The sequence below is a fragment of the Pogoniulus pusillus genome, chromosome 24 (assembly GCF_015220805.1).
Source record: "Pogoniulus pusillus isolate bPogPus1 chromosome 24, bPogPus1.pri, whole genome shotgun sequence".
Classification (NCBI taxonomy): Eukaryota; Metazoa; Chordata; class Aves; order Piciformes; family Lybiidae; genus Pogoniulus; species Pogoniulus pusillus.
Genome location: NC_087287.1, coordinates 3,150,899 through 3,168,013, shown reverse-complemented (window position 1 = coordinate 3,168,013; position 17,115 = coordinate 3,150,899). Strand labels below are relative to the sequence as shown.

At 44.6% G+C, this 17,115-nt stretch overlaps 1 protein-coding gene across 3 annotated transcripts in view; it reads right to left on the bottom strand.

Moving 5' to 3' along the window:
- The window catches only part of LUZP2 (leucine zipper protein 2), a 137,075-nt gene extending 135,020 nt beyond the window's left edge, over window positions 1–2,055 (bottom strand). Inside the window, exon 1 of one of the 3 annotated variants that reach the window (XM_064163079.1) lies at window positions 1,651–2,055. In XM_064163079.1, coding sequence (XP_064019149.1) covers window positions 1,651–1,712 — 62 coding nt within the window. In that variant the 5' untranslated portion in view covers window positions 1,713–2,055. The remainder of the gene's footprint in view (window positions 1–1,650) is intronic. The other 2 variants (XM_064163076.1, XM_064163078.1) reach the window with 2 other exon arrangements.
- Between the last annotated feature and the right edge of the window lie 15,060 nt (window positions 2,056–17,115).

Here is a 17,115-nt window from a genome sequence, read left to right as displayed (position 1 = left end):
AGACCCTAAATAAGAAGCATTACCAAAACCAAACTGACATTACATAGACCCTAAATAAGAAGCATTACCAAAACCAAACTGACATTACATAGACCCTAAATAAGAAGCATTACCAAAACCAAACTGACATTACATAGACCCTAAGTAAGGAGCATTACCAAAACCAAACTGACATTACATAGACCCTAAATAAGAAGCATTACCAAAACCAGGCTGACATTACATAGACCCTAAGTAAGGAGCATTACCAAAACCAAACTGACATTACATAGACCCTAAGTAAGGAGCATTACCAAAACCAAACTGACATTACATAGACCCTAAGTAAGGGGCATTACCAAAACCAAATACCCCTGTCTCACCAACATGACCCTTTCCAAAGGATTGAAGTAAGTGAAATACTTGGACATTCTTAATTTCTCCCTCTGTTTGATGCCTTTGCTCTGCTCAGAGACTTTGCTACTGCTTGTGTTTGAGTATGTAAGAGATGTGCTCCTGCTGTACCTGCAGGCATTTTTTTTCCTTTATTTTTAAGTCTCAGGGAACAATTAAAGCATAAAACACAGAGTGCCCCTGCCAAAACCTGCTCCTATGCTGATTTTAGAGCGAAGAGACACTCTCCCTGATAAATGCACACACATACATTGATAATGTGCTTTATAGACTTAGTGCTAAGTAGCCTACAAACTTCTAACACAGCAGAGAAAAACCACAGTCAAAATTTGAGCTTTGCTTTCTGATAAGGAACTGAAAGTTAAAAAGCCTGAACTGACAGCAGAGTCATTTTAACAGATCTGCTCTGTACCAGCATTAACTGTGCCAGTATTAACTTTCCATCTATGTACATCGAGACAATGGGATAGAGTACCTCAGCCTTATCTTTTCTTTGCTGAACATGTTATCTCCACAGCATAGAGAATATACTATCTCTGAGCAACTGAGCAGTACACATTATCTTATCAGCACACTGCATGGTCAGAAGAGGTGTTTATTTTTAAGCTGCAATGGGTTTTGTTCATATTTTCTCAGTGATTTATGACACTTGCACAGAAAGGAAGGCTTCTAGGTGCCAGCAACTTTTAAACACATGTCTTCTGGTATTGGCATAATGCTGTAATGTCCCACCTGCATTTTCACTGTAAAAAGGAAAAAGAGGAGGGGGAAAAGAAAAGAGGGGGAAAAAAGGTATGCTCTAGGTCTGTGTTCAGATATAGAAACACAAAGTGACATAAGATTGCCCAAGTGTTCATATTTTTGCACTCTAGAAGGGAAAAGGTTAGCATGGTCTCAGTTTCAGCTGCTTGGCTCCCTTGTTTCCAATGAAGCACTGTCTGGTTTTGCTGCTGCATATATAAGCCTTCTATTTGTTACTGTACATCACACAAGCTGCGGGTCAGTTTATACAGGAGTAGCAGTTTGACATCACAAGAGGGGAAAAAAAGCCTAGAAATACCGAGAGAAGATTCAGCCTCTTTCAGAGGGCTGGGAGGGGGAGGGGGCGAGATAAGAATCGCAGAAGATACCTGCTCTAAACTTCCTACCCCAGCTGAACCTGAAATCTCTATCATTGCTCTTGAGAGCACCGAATCTAAATCACAAACCAGCAAATAAAACAGCAGAAGTCTAAGCAAAATAGCTCTGGGTACTCACCTAGTGCCGAAGACCAGTGCAGGAAAGAAAGGCAGCAAGTAATAAGCAGAGATTAATCTCATGCTGGAGCTCCTCCGTTCTGTTCCGTTCCTCTTCGCGCCGACTCTTTCCTGCCTCTTGCCGAGCCTCGCCTTGCCTGGGGAGCTGCCTGCCCTGCTGGGGAGGGTCCTAGCTCCGCCACAGCTGACAAAACACCAGACTGATTAGGGAAGGGAGCTCCGGGTGGGATTTGAACTGAGGAGTGATGTCACGAGGCAGGGCGAGCTGCCGATGCTGCTGCCGCCGCTGCAGCCCGCAGGAGGATGCGCTGGTACCCGCTGCCTAAGCGGCGCCCGGGGAGGGATGGACGCACGGCGCTGGGCACTTCTCTCCGAGGTGACAGCAGAACATAGCTGAGAAAACCCTCCTGAAAGAAAACCAAGCAAATAAATAAGTATATGATAATCCCACGGCAAAACTATGAAAACACTATTAATAGTCCCCAGTTAGTGTCTTATAAAGACCTTAGACAAAGACTGACGGTACAGAAACAGGAATGGTTTCAAGGAGGTGTTAAGCCTCAGATCAGCCTGCTTCTACATCTGGAAAAGTGTCATTTCTGAGAGTCAGACTTCACAAGTTATGATTTCAATTAAGTATTCATTCACCTCGGGATCACATCAAGTTGAAGCTAAGAGCAGGAATAGCTTCCCCCAAGTGGTACACTGATGTCATCTCTAAAAAACCTTCATCACCTGAAGCAATTGCAATTAAGGAATTAAGACTACTCTGCTTTTAATTTACTCCTTAACTTCTATTTGAATAAATCAGCACTGGATAAAGGTGTTTTCAGACTCTCAGCATTCCCTACCCTGGCACAGGTGAAGCTTAATGATGGCAAAACATACCAAAGTAGAACAATCAAACAAGAATCATCTTTCCATGCAATACAACAAACAAAGTTGTGCACAGATGAATCAAGTGTGAATGCTACAAGAAGGAGTTTTGGTCATCTGGTCATATGAAAGGCATCCAGAAGATACATTACACATCTCATGAATAAAAGACAAGTTTCCATAGTTTAGGCAGGTGTAGCATTGTATTTAATTGGTTATTCAAGGGAAATTTTGGGATCCATCAAAGCAAAAAGAAATTCAGTTGGAAAAGAATTAGAAATGAATATTGATCCTAATCAGGCACTCACCTGACATACAAAGAGAATTAATAAATTATTTGTTACATTCTTCAGTATCAAAGTTAGAGGGAAAGGAGAAACAAGAAAAAGGCAAAGTACACAGCCAGAAAGGAATACAAAAAATGCTTTTTTTCTGACTCCTTTTCCTTGTGTCCAACTCCACTAATATTTTTTTTCTCAGCACATCTGGCAGCAAATTCCATTCAACCCCATTAATTTAAATCAGCATTTATTGTTATTTTGATGCACCACACCAGCATGAAAGAAACAGTCATGTTACCATGGATACTTATGACAGAATGGTAAAAAGGTCACAAAAAGTGCACTCAGCTTGTCATTTTCTCCTCCAGAAAAAAAAAATAAGCTAGCCAAGCCAGGCTACCAGCCACCTCACAGCAGCTCCTGGTCCTTACATCTTCCTTTTACGTGCACACAGACAGGGTGGAACGCGGAGGAAGGAAGGCACTGGTGCGTCAAGGGAGAAAATGATGCCTGATGATGCTGCATGAGCTTAAGAAAACTCAGGAGATTTTGCAACTTGAATTATTTCTCATTTCTGTTACTGCTCTGCCTTTCTCTTTTTTTAAGGGTGAATTAAAGTGGAGGGTAGAAAAGAGAAGCATATTGCTGCTACTTGGGTTCTTCTCAAGGTTTTACTTGGCTTGCATGGGAGAATATCTCCACCAGTGGTTGAGTGGCTCCTGGACAGGTAGTCTGCAGCTACAGTAGGCTGATAACACTCAGACATCACATCTTCACCCAAAGAGTGTTAGCCTTTGCATAATTTCTCCATCCTGATCAAAATCAATTGAACAGTTAGGAAGCTTTTCTCTTTACCAGCACTGCTGCCTTAGTCCTGTTCTGATGTGAATATCCTACCAGGACTGTCACAGCTCAGTTTCAGTCTATGAACACCTCAAGGACTCAGGGTAGCAGATTGGAAGCAAGCTTTGCTACCTCCTTTCAGGGCATGGGGGCTCTCACCTGGACACAGTCTGCACTAAGCCAGGCTGTTTGGAGAGGGCAGGAGTGGCTTAGCAGCGAGCGCAGCCGTCTCAACCCTAAATGTTGAGATAGGCTCAGATAAAATTGTATTACTGTGATGAGAAACACTCCGTGGTGAATGCAGGTAGGACAAAAGCAACGCCTCGAATCATTGGAAGGGAATTTCTGTAAGTAAAGACTGGGCACTTAATCCCAAATGCTACTTGATTGTGCTTAAGCAACTTGCTTGAAGACGTGAAAAATCACCTGGTTTTTATCCCCTATTGACGCAGCTTGCTTGAAGACATGAAAAAGCATCTGTTCCCCCCCCACCCCCCATTGAAGCAGCTTGCTTGAAGACATAAAAAGTACCTGCATTTTCCCCCCTCCCTTCATCTGGACTAACCTTGATCTGGACCTTTGCCTTGTCTTGAAGGGTTTGGGGTTTTTTGTTTTGCCTTGTGCTTTTTAGAGAAGATTTATTGTACCAGCACAATATGAAGTGCATTTTAAGTGCATTTGTATTAAAAAAGAAGTGAGAGAGAATTGTTTGCAGATTTTCCTAGATGGACTGTGCAGCCAATTTGCTTAGGACTGCATACACTTAAAGTGAGATCAAATATTAATGTGTAACAACTTCAAAGACTTTGGATAGAAACATTCCTATAATTAAAGGCTTTCCTTTCCTTGGCTGAAATTTATTGACAGTCTTACTAGATAAATAATTACTGCTAGCTTAGCAAAGGGAGGGGCTTATATATGCTCTTTTACCAACAAATATACAGAGAAAATGGAAGAAGGAAAAAAATAGTAAGGCTTGTTTAGCCTGGAGAAGAAGAGGCTCAGGGCAGAGCTCATTGCTGTCTGCAGCTGCCTGAAGGGAGGCTGTAGCCAGGTGGGGTCGGGCTCTTCTGCCAGGCAAGCACCATTAGAACAAGGGGACACAGTCTCAAGCTGTGCCAGGGGAAGTACAGGCTGGATGTTAGGAGGAAGTTGTTGCCAGAGAGAGTGATTGGCATTGGAATGGGCTGCTCAGGGAGGTGGTGGAGGCACCATCCCTGGAGGTGTTGAAGAAAAGCCTGGCTGAGGCACTTAGTGCCATGGTCTGGTTGTCTGGCTAGGGCTGGGTGCTAGGTTGGGCTGGATGATCTTGGAGGTCTCTTCCAACCTGGCTGATTCTATGATTCTGTAAACCTATTACTGCAAAATTCCAAGGCATTCTGCACAGCAGTTGTCACAAAGGTTCTTGCAAGTTTGGTAAAATACACTGACAGTGTAGCAATATCATTGCCTGCTTCTGAAAGGAAAATGAAGAAAGTATCTCTCTTTGCAAAACACAGCACAGGATTATGCTTGCCAGAGCAGAAAGGCATCCACTTATGCCTGTATAATGCACTTACTACAATAGCAGGGACCCTCATTTTATTTTCATTGTTTAGAAAGAATGGTAATAATGACAAAAAAAACCCCAACCACCACCCATGGATTATGAAACGATGGCCTGGGCCATAGGCAGTTACTTTAAATGAATATTTATTAATAGACATATTCCTAGAAATACACTTAACAAAGCAAACCATTACCATATCTTGCTGTCAAGCACTGAGATTCTAAATGTTGAAGCCTATCACAAGGCTTTGTGCAAAAGATTTTCCAGGAGGAAAAAGGGGAAGATTCTTTGGGGGAAAAAAAACCATGCATTTTATTTCAGAGTGCTTTACAAATATGGGAGATACAAAAAAAAACCAAAAAACCCCAACATACAACTGAGATAAAGCTATGGGTAGAAACCAACTATCCCAATTTCATGTCCAGTGAAGCAGATTACTCTATGATGTAGAGATCATGTCACCACTGCAGTGAAGAGGATGCTAGCTTTTTCATCTGTTATATGTGAAAAGAATCGCAGAACCTAGCACCCAGCCCTAGCCAGTCAACTAGACCATGGCACTAAGTGCCCCATCCAGGCTTCTCTTGAACACCTCCAGGGATGGTGACTCCACCACCTCTCTGGGCAGCCCATTCCAATGCCAATCACTCTCTCTGTGAAAAACTTCCTCCTAACATCCAGCCTAGACCTCCCCTTGCACAACTTGAAACTCTGTCCCCTTCTTCTGTTCCTGATTGCCTGGCAGAAGAGACCAACCCCACCTGGCTATAGCCTCCCTTCAAGTAGTTGTAGACAGCAATGAGCTCTGCCCTGAGCCTCCTCTGCTGCAGGCTGCACACCCCCAGCTCCCTCAGCCTCTCCTCACAGGGCTCTGCTCCAGGCCCCTCACCAGCCTTGCTGCCCCCTCTTTGGACACAGAGTACTGGTTGAGAAGGAGCAGAGGGGATGAGTAACTTACAGGAGACACTTCAGCTCTCACTCTCATTTCTCTCTCCCCACAAAGAAGGACCTCACCCTAACTTTGAAAATAGATGTGACATTCTTTTGACCATTTTTTTCCTCTTGCTTTTCCCACTCGATCTTCTCTACCCTTCCCACACACACACAGTGGGGATTTTCACTGCCTTTGGAATTGCTCCTTGATTTAACTTCTAGTAAATCTCTTGAGCTACTGAAGGGCAAATGTTCTTATCTAAGGAGGAGGGCAATACAGAAGTCTCAGGGTGAAGTATTTCAGTTCACTGGGCCTAATGTTTCATTTCCACACGTGCAAACACAATCAACGCAAACACCTACCTAGAATTAACGCACGTAGCTTATTACTGCTCTTGATTGAAACCTGACACATTAACGGTACCACTTTGAGAGATAATAGGCTTGGGGTGACTGATTCCCAACTCAATCTTCAGTGCACATGCTTTCATGAACACTGTGGGAATCCACTTGCTCTGAATGGTGATGCCTTGGAGACTTGCTGGCATGGCAAAGGCAACACCACGAGTGACAAATGTGCGCAAGGAATGTGGAAGAGCTTCTAGCAGTGACTTCTTCAGGAGCCTGTATTTGCCTTGCCCTTTGAAGCATATATATCAGGTAAAACAGGGTGTCTGCTATTGCTTTCTACACATCACAGGACCACAGGATGCTAGGGGTTGGAAGGGACCCAAGGAGATCATCATTTCCAACCCCCATATAGACACGGAGGAAAACTAGTCCAAATTGCAGGTAGCTAATCCAACTTCCACAGTATCTCAAAGCCTGTTGTGTCACCATCTCTTTAATTAAAAACAAAGTTGTAGCAACAAGCTTAAATACTGCATCACATCACAAAATGATGTTAGAATGCTAGCTCTTGATGTATTGATCTATCATCTGGTATAGATGATCCTGCTCTGGCAGGGGGGGTTGGAATAGATGATCTTTCGAGGTCCCTTCCAGCCCATGACATTCTGTGATCCCCATTTATATTCAGCTAAATAATAATGGTGCAACTGCTCAAGGGCATTGCCTAAGTAACATAGAATCATTGAATCATAGAATCAACCAGGTTGGAAGAGACCTCCAAGATCATCCAGTCCAACCTAGCACCCAGCCCTAGCCAGTCAACCAGACTATGGCACCAAGTGCCTCATTCAGCCTTTTCTTCAAGATCTCCAGGGACGGTGCCTCCACCACCTCCCTGGGCAGCCCATTCCAATGCCAATCACTCTCTCTGGGAATAACTTCCTCCCAACATCCAGCCTGTACTTCCCGTGGCACAACTTGAGACTGTGTCCCCTTGTTCTATTGCTGGTTGCCTGGGAAAAGAGACCAACCCCACCTGGCTACAATGTCCCTTCAGGCAGAAGGAAAGAAAAATCTCCTCTTCCACAGAGCTGGAATCACAGCTTAAGCATCAGAGTTGAGTAAAAGCTGCTACAAAGGTCCCTTTGAAGGTCATTTAAACTTTGTGAGTGATTTTCAAAGTAAGCCCAAATAAATCTAAGAAGGAACCAAGTCAGAAGTTCATTAAAATAATAAGTAAAATATAAGTTAATTTAACCTGGCTGTTGACCTTTCTTTTAGCAGGTTAGACTTCCAATTCAAATCACCACTTGAAGCATTAGCAAAGATATGCAAGTCCACATGCCTTTGCAGTTCATATAGAGAGAAATGAGCAATTTCAGGAGCATGTGATTACAGAAAAATAATAAATTAAACTTTTATACCATTTTTCTTCTGTAAAAATCAGCAATCATGATGTATTTGACCTGCTGGGGTTGCATACCTTTGTTCCCTACTGAGAGCCAACGTCTTATGCAGCATTATAACTTCACTAATCCTGGTAGCAACAACAAGGCTTGAGCCGATCACTGCAAACACTATAACAAGCAGCTCTAAAATCTCATAAAGCAGGATAATAAAACTAGCTCCAGAATTTCTGGACTCTTCTAAGTTCTGGACCTTTCTAAGTTGACCACAGAATCATCAGTGCTGAACCTCTTCATCCACAGATTTACAATTAAACTTGTATACAACAGAGCAAAGGAACTGCATCCAGTTCTGGAGCCACTATTACAAGAGGCATGTGGAGATGCTGGAGTGTGTCCAGAGAAGGGCCAGGAGGATGCTCAGAAAGCTGCAGCAGCTCTGCTGTGAGCACAGACTGAAAGAGTTGGGGCTGTGCAGGCTGGAAAAAAGGAGGCCCCAAGATGACCTTCCAGTATGTGAAGGGGGCTACTAAAAAGCTGAGGAGGGACCTTTTAGGCTATTAGGGAGTAACAAGACTGGGGGGAATGGAGCAAAGCTGGAGGTGGGGAGAGTCAGATTGGATATGAGGAGGAAGTTCTTCAACATGAGAGTGTGAACATGAGGTGAGAGCCTGGGATGGGTTGCCCAGGGAGGTGGTGAAAGCTTCATCCCTGGAGGTGTTTAAGGCCAGGCTGAATGGGGCTCTGTCCAGCCTGGTCTAGGGCAGCATGTCCCTGCCTATGGCAGTGGGGTTGGAACTAGATGATCCTTGAGGTTTCTTCCAAACCTGACTGATTCTATGATTGTAAGAGGGAGAAGAGAGCAGCACAAAGGAAATTCAAAGCCCTGCTGCTTTCTGCATAAGCTGTGCAAGTACAAGAAGCAGGAAGAGCCCTGAGCACACACAGGTGCCCTGTGAACATTACTTGCTATTAGGAAATGTGAAACAATATTTTTGCAGAAGCTTCTGCTTCAGAAGCTGTTACAAATCTCTCTCCTTGTACGTCTGAGAGAAGTCATCCCTGGTAACTTGTAGATGCTGTCACATATGGTGGTGTTTGTTTAGAGTTCACTGTACCAGGCACTTCAAGTCCAAGGTTTCAAAGAGACCTCTTTCATTTTGCAGCTACAAGAACTGAGACTTAAATCAAACACATCACTGGGTTCACCAAGTCACTGTAAAAAAGAAGTGTGCTAGTTTGAAGCAAGCTAGAATGTTTTGGTAACAGAACTAGATAACGGGCAGTGAAATCAAAACAATTGATGTCAACTTCTCTCACAGTTACGCTGAGAACTCTGGGAAGAAGAAAGACTTTTTCTCCATTTTGTTTCTCACTCTTGCTTTTGCCTTAGACCTGGTCACATCTCATTAACCCTGCTCCTACTAACCTTGCTCCCTAACCTCTTGGCTGCACCTCTCTTCTTCCTGAGAACTGGGGTAAGGTTGAGAGGGCCGGGGGGAGGTGTTGGGGTGGTTTGAGAGCCCCTCCTGGGGACTCAGGTTTCTGGGAGGGGAGTTGTGCTTTTGTATTGTTTATCCTTTGTATATTTCTGTATATAATTGTATATAACTGTATATATTGTAAATAGCTGCTTGTAAATTCTGCTAGCTGTAAATAAATTGCTTCATCTATATTCCCAGGGTCCGTCTGAGTTAGCTGGGGCAAATACAAAGTGTGGGGGGGCGGGGTAACCCCCAAACCATCACAAGAAGGACTTAGGATGACTTCAGAAACAGTGTTTCAGTCAGCAGTCATTGACATTCAAACACTCTTCTTTTTCAGCATCTCAAGAGCTGAGGTTTGTTTATATCTAGCAGACACTGCAGGGCAAATCTGCCTCCTCATCCTGAAGTTTATCTCTGAAATCAGCATGCACTCAAATCCAAAGGCAGAAAGGATAGGAGCACACCAAGGTGGTTTGCAGTCCACCTTAAAGAACTGTCATGGAGGGTAGCAGAAGCCCTTAACAGGCCTCCCTGTTGCAGAAGCTACAGTGTCTCACATTAATGCCAAGAGCATCGTAAAACCAAAACAATCCTCTAGTCCCATGAGAAGTCTCCTCCCTAGAGGAGATAAAAGGTAAACATGGGCCTTGTTTTCCAACTTTCGGCCTCGGTTCTCATGCACACTGAGCACCTGCTGCTGGGCCGAGCTTGGGGTGGTGCTACAGGTTGTTTTGGTAAGGACTGCCCAATGGTATAGGTTAATTGTAATCTGTGCCAGTCTGTAAGAATAACGTACAATAGCCTGGGCTGGAGGCTCACACCTCTTTTGAACATTATAAATGGTGTGCCTGCCTGGATCGGGGCTTGCTGGCTTGAGCTTGCTGGTGCCTGCTCCTACCGCTCGCTCGCCTGCCTGCCTGCCTCGCTCCTGCCGCGGTGCCCTCTCGCTCCTGATCGGCCCTGCCCGACGAGGGGCCCGCAGAGGCCTGAAGCTGCTTGGGCCCGATCCTGACCAACAAAGGGACACCGCCCAAACCTCGAACTGTGCTGAACTGAGCTACAGAACAGTGAGTAAATTGGAGAAAGAACTCTTTACCTAAAGACTGAGTAACTTTACAGACTCAAAAGAACTCTAAAGAAATCACAGACTCTCCTTTATCTGCTATTTTCTGAACTGTTATTCTACAACTTCAATCCAAAAGAACTCAGGTGGGGAATTTAGTTCGGGAGGGGATCTCCGTGTTTGAGCAATGAATCACTTGAAAATCCACAAGTGAGCCTCCACGGATTTTCCCCACAACCTCCCAAACTACCTTCCGTGACAAGAACTCTTTATTAACTGTGAAATAACTTCTTGTTTAATTTAATAGTAGAAACATGGAATCAACCAGGTTGGAAGAGACCTCCAAGATCAGCCAGTCCAACCTAGCACCCAGCCCTGGCCAGTCAACCAGACCATGGCACCAACTGCCTCATCCAGGCTTTTCTTGAACACCTCCAGGCATGGTGATGACTCCACCACCTCCCTGGGCAGCCCATTCCAATGCCAATCACTCTCTCTGCCAGGAACTTCCTAACAACATCCAGCCTAGACCTGCCCTGGCACAACTTGAGACTGTGTCCCCTTGTTCTGTTGCTGGTTCCCTGGCAGAAGAGCCCAACCCCACCTGGCTACAGCCTCCCTTCAGGTAGTCGTAGACAGCAATGAGCTCTGCCCTGAGGTGGAGTCACTGTGCCTGGGAGTGTTCAAGACAGGCCTGGACAAGGCACTTAGTGCCATGGTCTGGTTGACTGGATAGGGCTGGGTGCTAGGTTGGACTGGATAATCTTGGAGGTCTCTTCCAAGCTGTCTGATTCTATGACTCTAACTAGCAGCACAGCAGACACACACACATAAACCATACCTACATCTTGTCATTCTGGAATTGCTGCAGCCTTTTATGATGCTCATAAACGATTTTCCTCTCCATTCTGTACCTGGTTTGGTTTACTGTGTTGTTCCACAGTATACTAGGTGTTATGGTGCTTTCATGGCCAAATAGAGGTTACTGTAAAAAGGCTGAGCAAAGAAGAATGCTCCACAGGATCTTTTCAAAGCTACAAACAGAACACATTGTGTGCTCTTATCCCCACCAATGACACACAGATGTCCTTTCCTCTCTGTAAAAAGAAGCCTGCAATAAAGTAGGAATAGAATTACAGAATAGTTTAAGTTGGAAGGGACTTCGAATGCAAGGCTTTAACTGATAATTTGATTTCCTTGATGAAATAATATGAATTCCCAAATATTTTGAGCTGCTTGCTGTTATACTCTTATTAAAAAGTGATTTTTGAAAAGCTAGGACAGCTCTAATTCAAAACTTAGTAAAATCCTAATGCATGCCACATCTACTATCAGGATGACACCAAAATGTCATTAGTAGAGAATTAATGGGAAGTCAGGGAAATTGCTTAATTACATCAACAGTGAGATTGTCACATTACTGTTAAGTTTTGGTTGCATAGTAAAAATAAAAAGATCTTGCAGATGCCTGCATTGTAATGGGAAAATTGTACTTTTTGTAGAAGTAAACACCAACAAGAAGGCAGGCACAGACAGAAGCAGTTGGGCTATTCCTACCATGTCACTGCTCTTCAGCCTGGAGAAGAGAAGGCTCCGAGGAGATCTTGGAGTGGCCTTCCAGGATTTGAAGTGGGCTACAGGAGGGCTAGGGAGGGACTATTGACAAGGTCTTGTAATGACAGAATGAGGAGGAATGGGTTTAAACTGGCAGAGGGGAGATTTAGGCTAGATGTTAGGAAGAAGTTCTTTACTGTGAGAGTGGTGAGACACTGGCACAGGTTGCCCAGGGAGGTTGTGGATGACAGAATCACCCAATGTGATCTTTGATCTTTGATCACATTGGGTGATTCTGTGCTCCACAACCTCCCTGGAGGTGTTCATGGCCAGGTTGGATGAGACCTTGAGCAACCTGTTCTAGTGGCTGATGTGCCTGCCTATGGTGGGAGGCTGGAACTGGATGAGATTTGAGGTCCCTTCCAACCTAAACCATTCTATGCTTTAACAAGTGATTGCATTGGAATGGGCTGCCCAGGGAGGTGAAGGAGTCACCATCCCTGGAGGTGTTCAAGAAAAGCCTGGATGAGGCACTTAGTGCCATGGTCTGGTTGACTGGATAAGGCTGGGTGCTAGGTTGGACTGGCTGATCTTGGAGGTCTCTTCCAACCTGGTTGAGTCTATTCTATTCTAAGTGCAACCCCTCACTTTGAAAGTGCAGACAGATAATATTTAAATTGTGAGGAACAAAGTCACTTTCAGCACAGGATGCCAAAGAATATCAGGGATTCTAGTGCAGAGAGACAACATTAAGACCATCTGACAAGTTGGTGCAGAGCAAAACACATGTAGTTTTGCTACATGATGCAGCTCCCTTGGATCAGCTGTATCTGCATGGCTCTGATCCTGGCTTGACTTCTATCCAGGCAATGTTCTGTGGCTAAGACAAGCACATTTTTGACCTGATATTTCAACACAAACAAGATACAGCATAAGAGGTTTTCAAGGCCAGGTTGGATGAGGCCTTGAGTGACCTGGTCCAGTGGGAGATGTTCCTGCCTATGGCAGGTGGTTGGAACTGGATGAGCTCTGAGGTCCCTTCCAACCTAAAGCATTCTATGAGTCTATATTACTTGTACATACATTTACCACATCTCAATAACGGCCTGGACCTCTCAGCCCACAAAAATGCATGGTAAGGAACAGAGTAAACTGTCAGTCAGCTACAGCAAACAAGTCTGAGCAGGACACTTGTGTTCCCTTTATCTGAAGATGCTAACTCACTGCTTGTGTCACTCTGTACAGTGCTGGGAATCACAGTAGGAAAACAGCATCTGTACATCTCCATGGCCATCTGTGATCCTATCTGCAGTGGAAACTCAAGCATAGGGTGAAAAGTAAGCTCAAGGCTGAGGCACTGAGCTCACAAAAACCCTTATGATGGCACAAGCTTCAGAGAACTCACCGCTTTGTATTGTCTCCAAGTGCTCCATGCAGGCTTTTCTTCAACACCTCCAGGCCTCTCCTCCACCTCCCTGGGCAGCCCATTCCAATGCCAATGACTCTCTCTGCCAACAACTTCCTCCTAACATCCAGCCTAGACCTTCCCTGGCACAACTTGAGGCTGTGTCCCCTTGTTCTGGTGCTTGGTGCCTGGCAGCAGAGCCCAACCCCACCTGGCTAAAACTTCCCTTCAGGCAACTGCAGGCAGCAATGAGCTCTGCCCTGAGCTTCCTCTTCTGCAAGCTGCACACCCCCAGCTCCCTCAGCCTCTCCTCACAGGGCTGTGCTCCAGGTCCCTCACCAGCTTCCTCAACCTTGAGTGAGAATAGGAAAGCTATCAAAGCATTCTTGCTTCAGGCTGGGTGAAGCCTTGAACACCTGAGTCAAGTTGAGAGATGTCCCAGCCCATGGTAGGGAGGCTGGAGTAGATCATCTCTACAACCCCTTCCAACCTAAGCCATTCTCTGATTCCATGACTATCCTGTACCCTATTTCCAGATCTGCAGTTTCAAATTAAAGCCATTATGTAGAGCCACTGAGACACCGAAGTGGCAGACATGAGGCATATTTAGAAAGCACTCATGCAAAATCATGGAGCAGAAAAGTAGTGTCACAATGTCACTGAATAACCACAAGACTCAAGTTTCCTCCAGCATTCCTCACTGCCAAACCAGTGAAACAAAAAAAGGGTAAGAAATTAGGACTCCCCTAAAGATTTTTCTTCCCCTTTAAACAGTGGCATAACAGCTTTTTTTCCTCTCTTCACCTTTTCATCTCACTGCTAGATTTCATGAATTGCACCATTTTATCATCATTTCTTAAGGAATTTGGCCAAGTACAGGGTGTGCTCTGTGATCTATGAGGCCTGGTATCAAATAGAACTTGATTTAATAAATGGCTTTCAGCAGAGCCCAGAATCTCAAATTGCAATCCTTCAGAGCTCTGTTTTTCCAGCTCATCTTATCAGCAAAGAGGGCACCAAGGCTGGGGAGGGGCCTGGAGCACAGCCCTGTGAGGAGAGGCTGAGGGAGCTGGGGGTGTGCAGCCTGCAGAAGAGGAGGCTCAGGGCAGAGCTCATTGCTGTCTGCAGCTGCCTGCAGGGAGGCTGTAGCCAGGTGGGGGTTGGGCTCTGCTACCAGGCAAGCAGCAACAGAACAAGGGAACACAGTTTCAAGTTGTGCTAGGCTGGATGTTGTTAGGAAGTTGTTGGCAGAGAGAGTGATTGGCATTGGAATGGGCTGCCCAGGGAGGTGGTGGAGCCACTGTGCCTGGAGGTGTTTAAAAAGAGGCTGGATGAGGCACTTAGTGCCATGAGTTAATTAGAAGGGTTAGGTGATAGGTTGAACTCAACGATCCTCAAAATCTCTTCCAACCTGGCTAACTCTGAGATTCTCAGGTTTTATTATGCTTCCAAATCACAGTCCCAGGTTCCTACTCTTTAGGTGGAGTCGAATGCAAAATTATGTTCACATCAAAGGAAAACCTGCTACTCATGAAGGAAAGGGGCAAACAAGGGAAGGGGCAAACAAGGGAAGGGGCAAACAAGGGAAGGGGCAAACAAGGGAAGGGGCAAACAAGGGAAGGGGCAAACAAGGGAAGGGGCAAACAAGGGAAGGGGCAAACAAGGGAAGGGGCAAACAAGGGAAGGGGCAAACAAGGAAGAAAAAAAAAAAGGGGAAAAAAGAAAAAAAATGAAACACACCCCCCCCCCCAAAAAAAAAAAAAGGAAAGAAAACATAAGATAATATACTGAGTCTGTTTTTAAGGCAGCTGAAAAACCTGCCATAAAACGTGGACAAGCAGGATGGAAAACAGAGGAAGAGCCCACTCCTGCCACATGCAGATTGCTACAGGACAGAAAGGAAATGCATTCAGAAGTGTGAAAGGCACCATCCTGTGCACAGTCATTCTGTGAAGGTTTAAGCAGAGAAAGCAGGCAAGGCAGCAAGAAGCAGAGTTCAAACATAGCTTCCAAAACTCAGCAGGAATTCCTCTGCTTAAGTAGATGCTAAAATGACTGCAACATAACTCCTATAACCAGCTGGATAGACACATGGATTTTATCAGAAGGTTTCTTTGTTTTGTGTGTGGGGGTCTAGTTTGGAGTGCTTGGTTGGAGGTTTTTAGTTGGTTGGTTGTTATTTTGTTGTTAGTTTTTTTTTTGCTTGTTTGGAGTTTGTTGAACATTGATCATATTTTTTTAAGATACATTTTCTTTCTGTAGGAATCTTTTGCTTCCTGACTTTCAGTTGTGAGTTTTCACTCTCCTTTCAGATTGTCAAGGAAATATCTATCCCAAGAGTCACCTGTGAATAGCTGAAAAGGAAGAGAGAGCAAGCCTTATCTCTACAGACTTTTGTCCATTCTCATGCCTCCTCTCTCACCTAGCTTCCAGCAGCAGAAGTAAAAGGCAGATGGACCAGTTCAAATGACTGGAGAAACAAAGAACACCACAACAAACTGTCTAGCAGGGGACAGAGTTAGAAGTCAACCCCTAGTCAGTCACCTTACAGCTGGATGCACTTCTGCTCTTCTTTCAAGAAGTGGGCAATTCATCTAACAGCTATTCTCATGGTCAATAACCATTGGGCAGAACGTTGGAGAAGAGAGAAGATCTTTTTTTCACCACAAGGAACTGGGTCACAGAAAACTCATGCAAAGAAGGTTGGCATCAAAGCACAGCATGCAACATGGCATCTACACACTCAACTATGCTGCTTTCAAGCTACAATGGGTCCTTTGGAGAAGTCATTTATTTGAACTCTGTGTGAGGTAGGATGATTTGGCCCTAGCTCCATTGGCATTGCAATAAAACCTCCAGAAAAAGCACTTTACAGTGCAATTCACTAGAAAAAAAGAGAGTCTTCATTCTGGCCTAGGCTGAGAAAAACCAATGAGAACCTACCATGATATAGAGCACTACACATTAAGGACACTTTGAGGCACTTCTGTTTAAACTAAGAGCAAAGGGCAGAATTTCAAGGGTGACAGTAAGTTGCCAAACACACCTTGCTTCTTATGGGCCTGCTGAAAGACACAGTTAAGCTCCTGCATGTGTTAAACCCATAACATGCAATGATGAAATCATGCATTCAGAACCATTTGCTCCTACATTTTCACTTGAATCCACCTTCTAACATCATCTTCACTAAAAAGACACCAGAGGAAACCAAGCATTTCTCTGGCTCCATCTTCCTGAAGTTGTGTTCTGCATCTTTCTCAGAGGGCAGATGACTCTGAATTTAAGGCAGTGTAAAAATATTTCCTATTTTACATCAGTTGCTGTTAAAGCAAGAGGAAGGCTTAAAATGAGGCTCTTTTCTTTTGCAGCAAATCAGAGATTCATAGGAGTAGGAGGGACCTCTGAGAACTGTCTAGTCCAGCTCACCTTCTGACTCAGATTGACCTAAAACAGGTTGCATGAGAATGTGTCCGAGTGGGTTGTCAAAGTCTCCAGAGATGGAGATTCCACAACCTCTCTGGGCAGCCTCTTCCAGTGCACTGTCACCCTCAGAATTCCTCATCATCTTTAGGTGGAACTTCTTACAGTCAAGTTTGTGCCCATCACCCTCTTGTTCTGTCACTGGGAACCTCTGGAGAAAAGATTGACCCTATGCTCCTGACACCTACTCTTTAACTATGTACAAGATTGATAAATTCCCCTTTCAGTCTCATTCTTT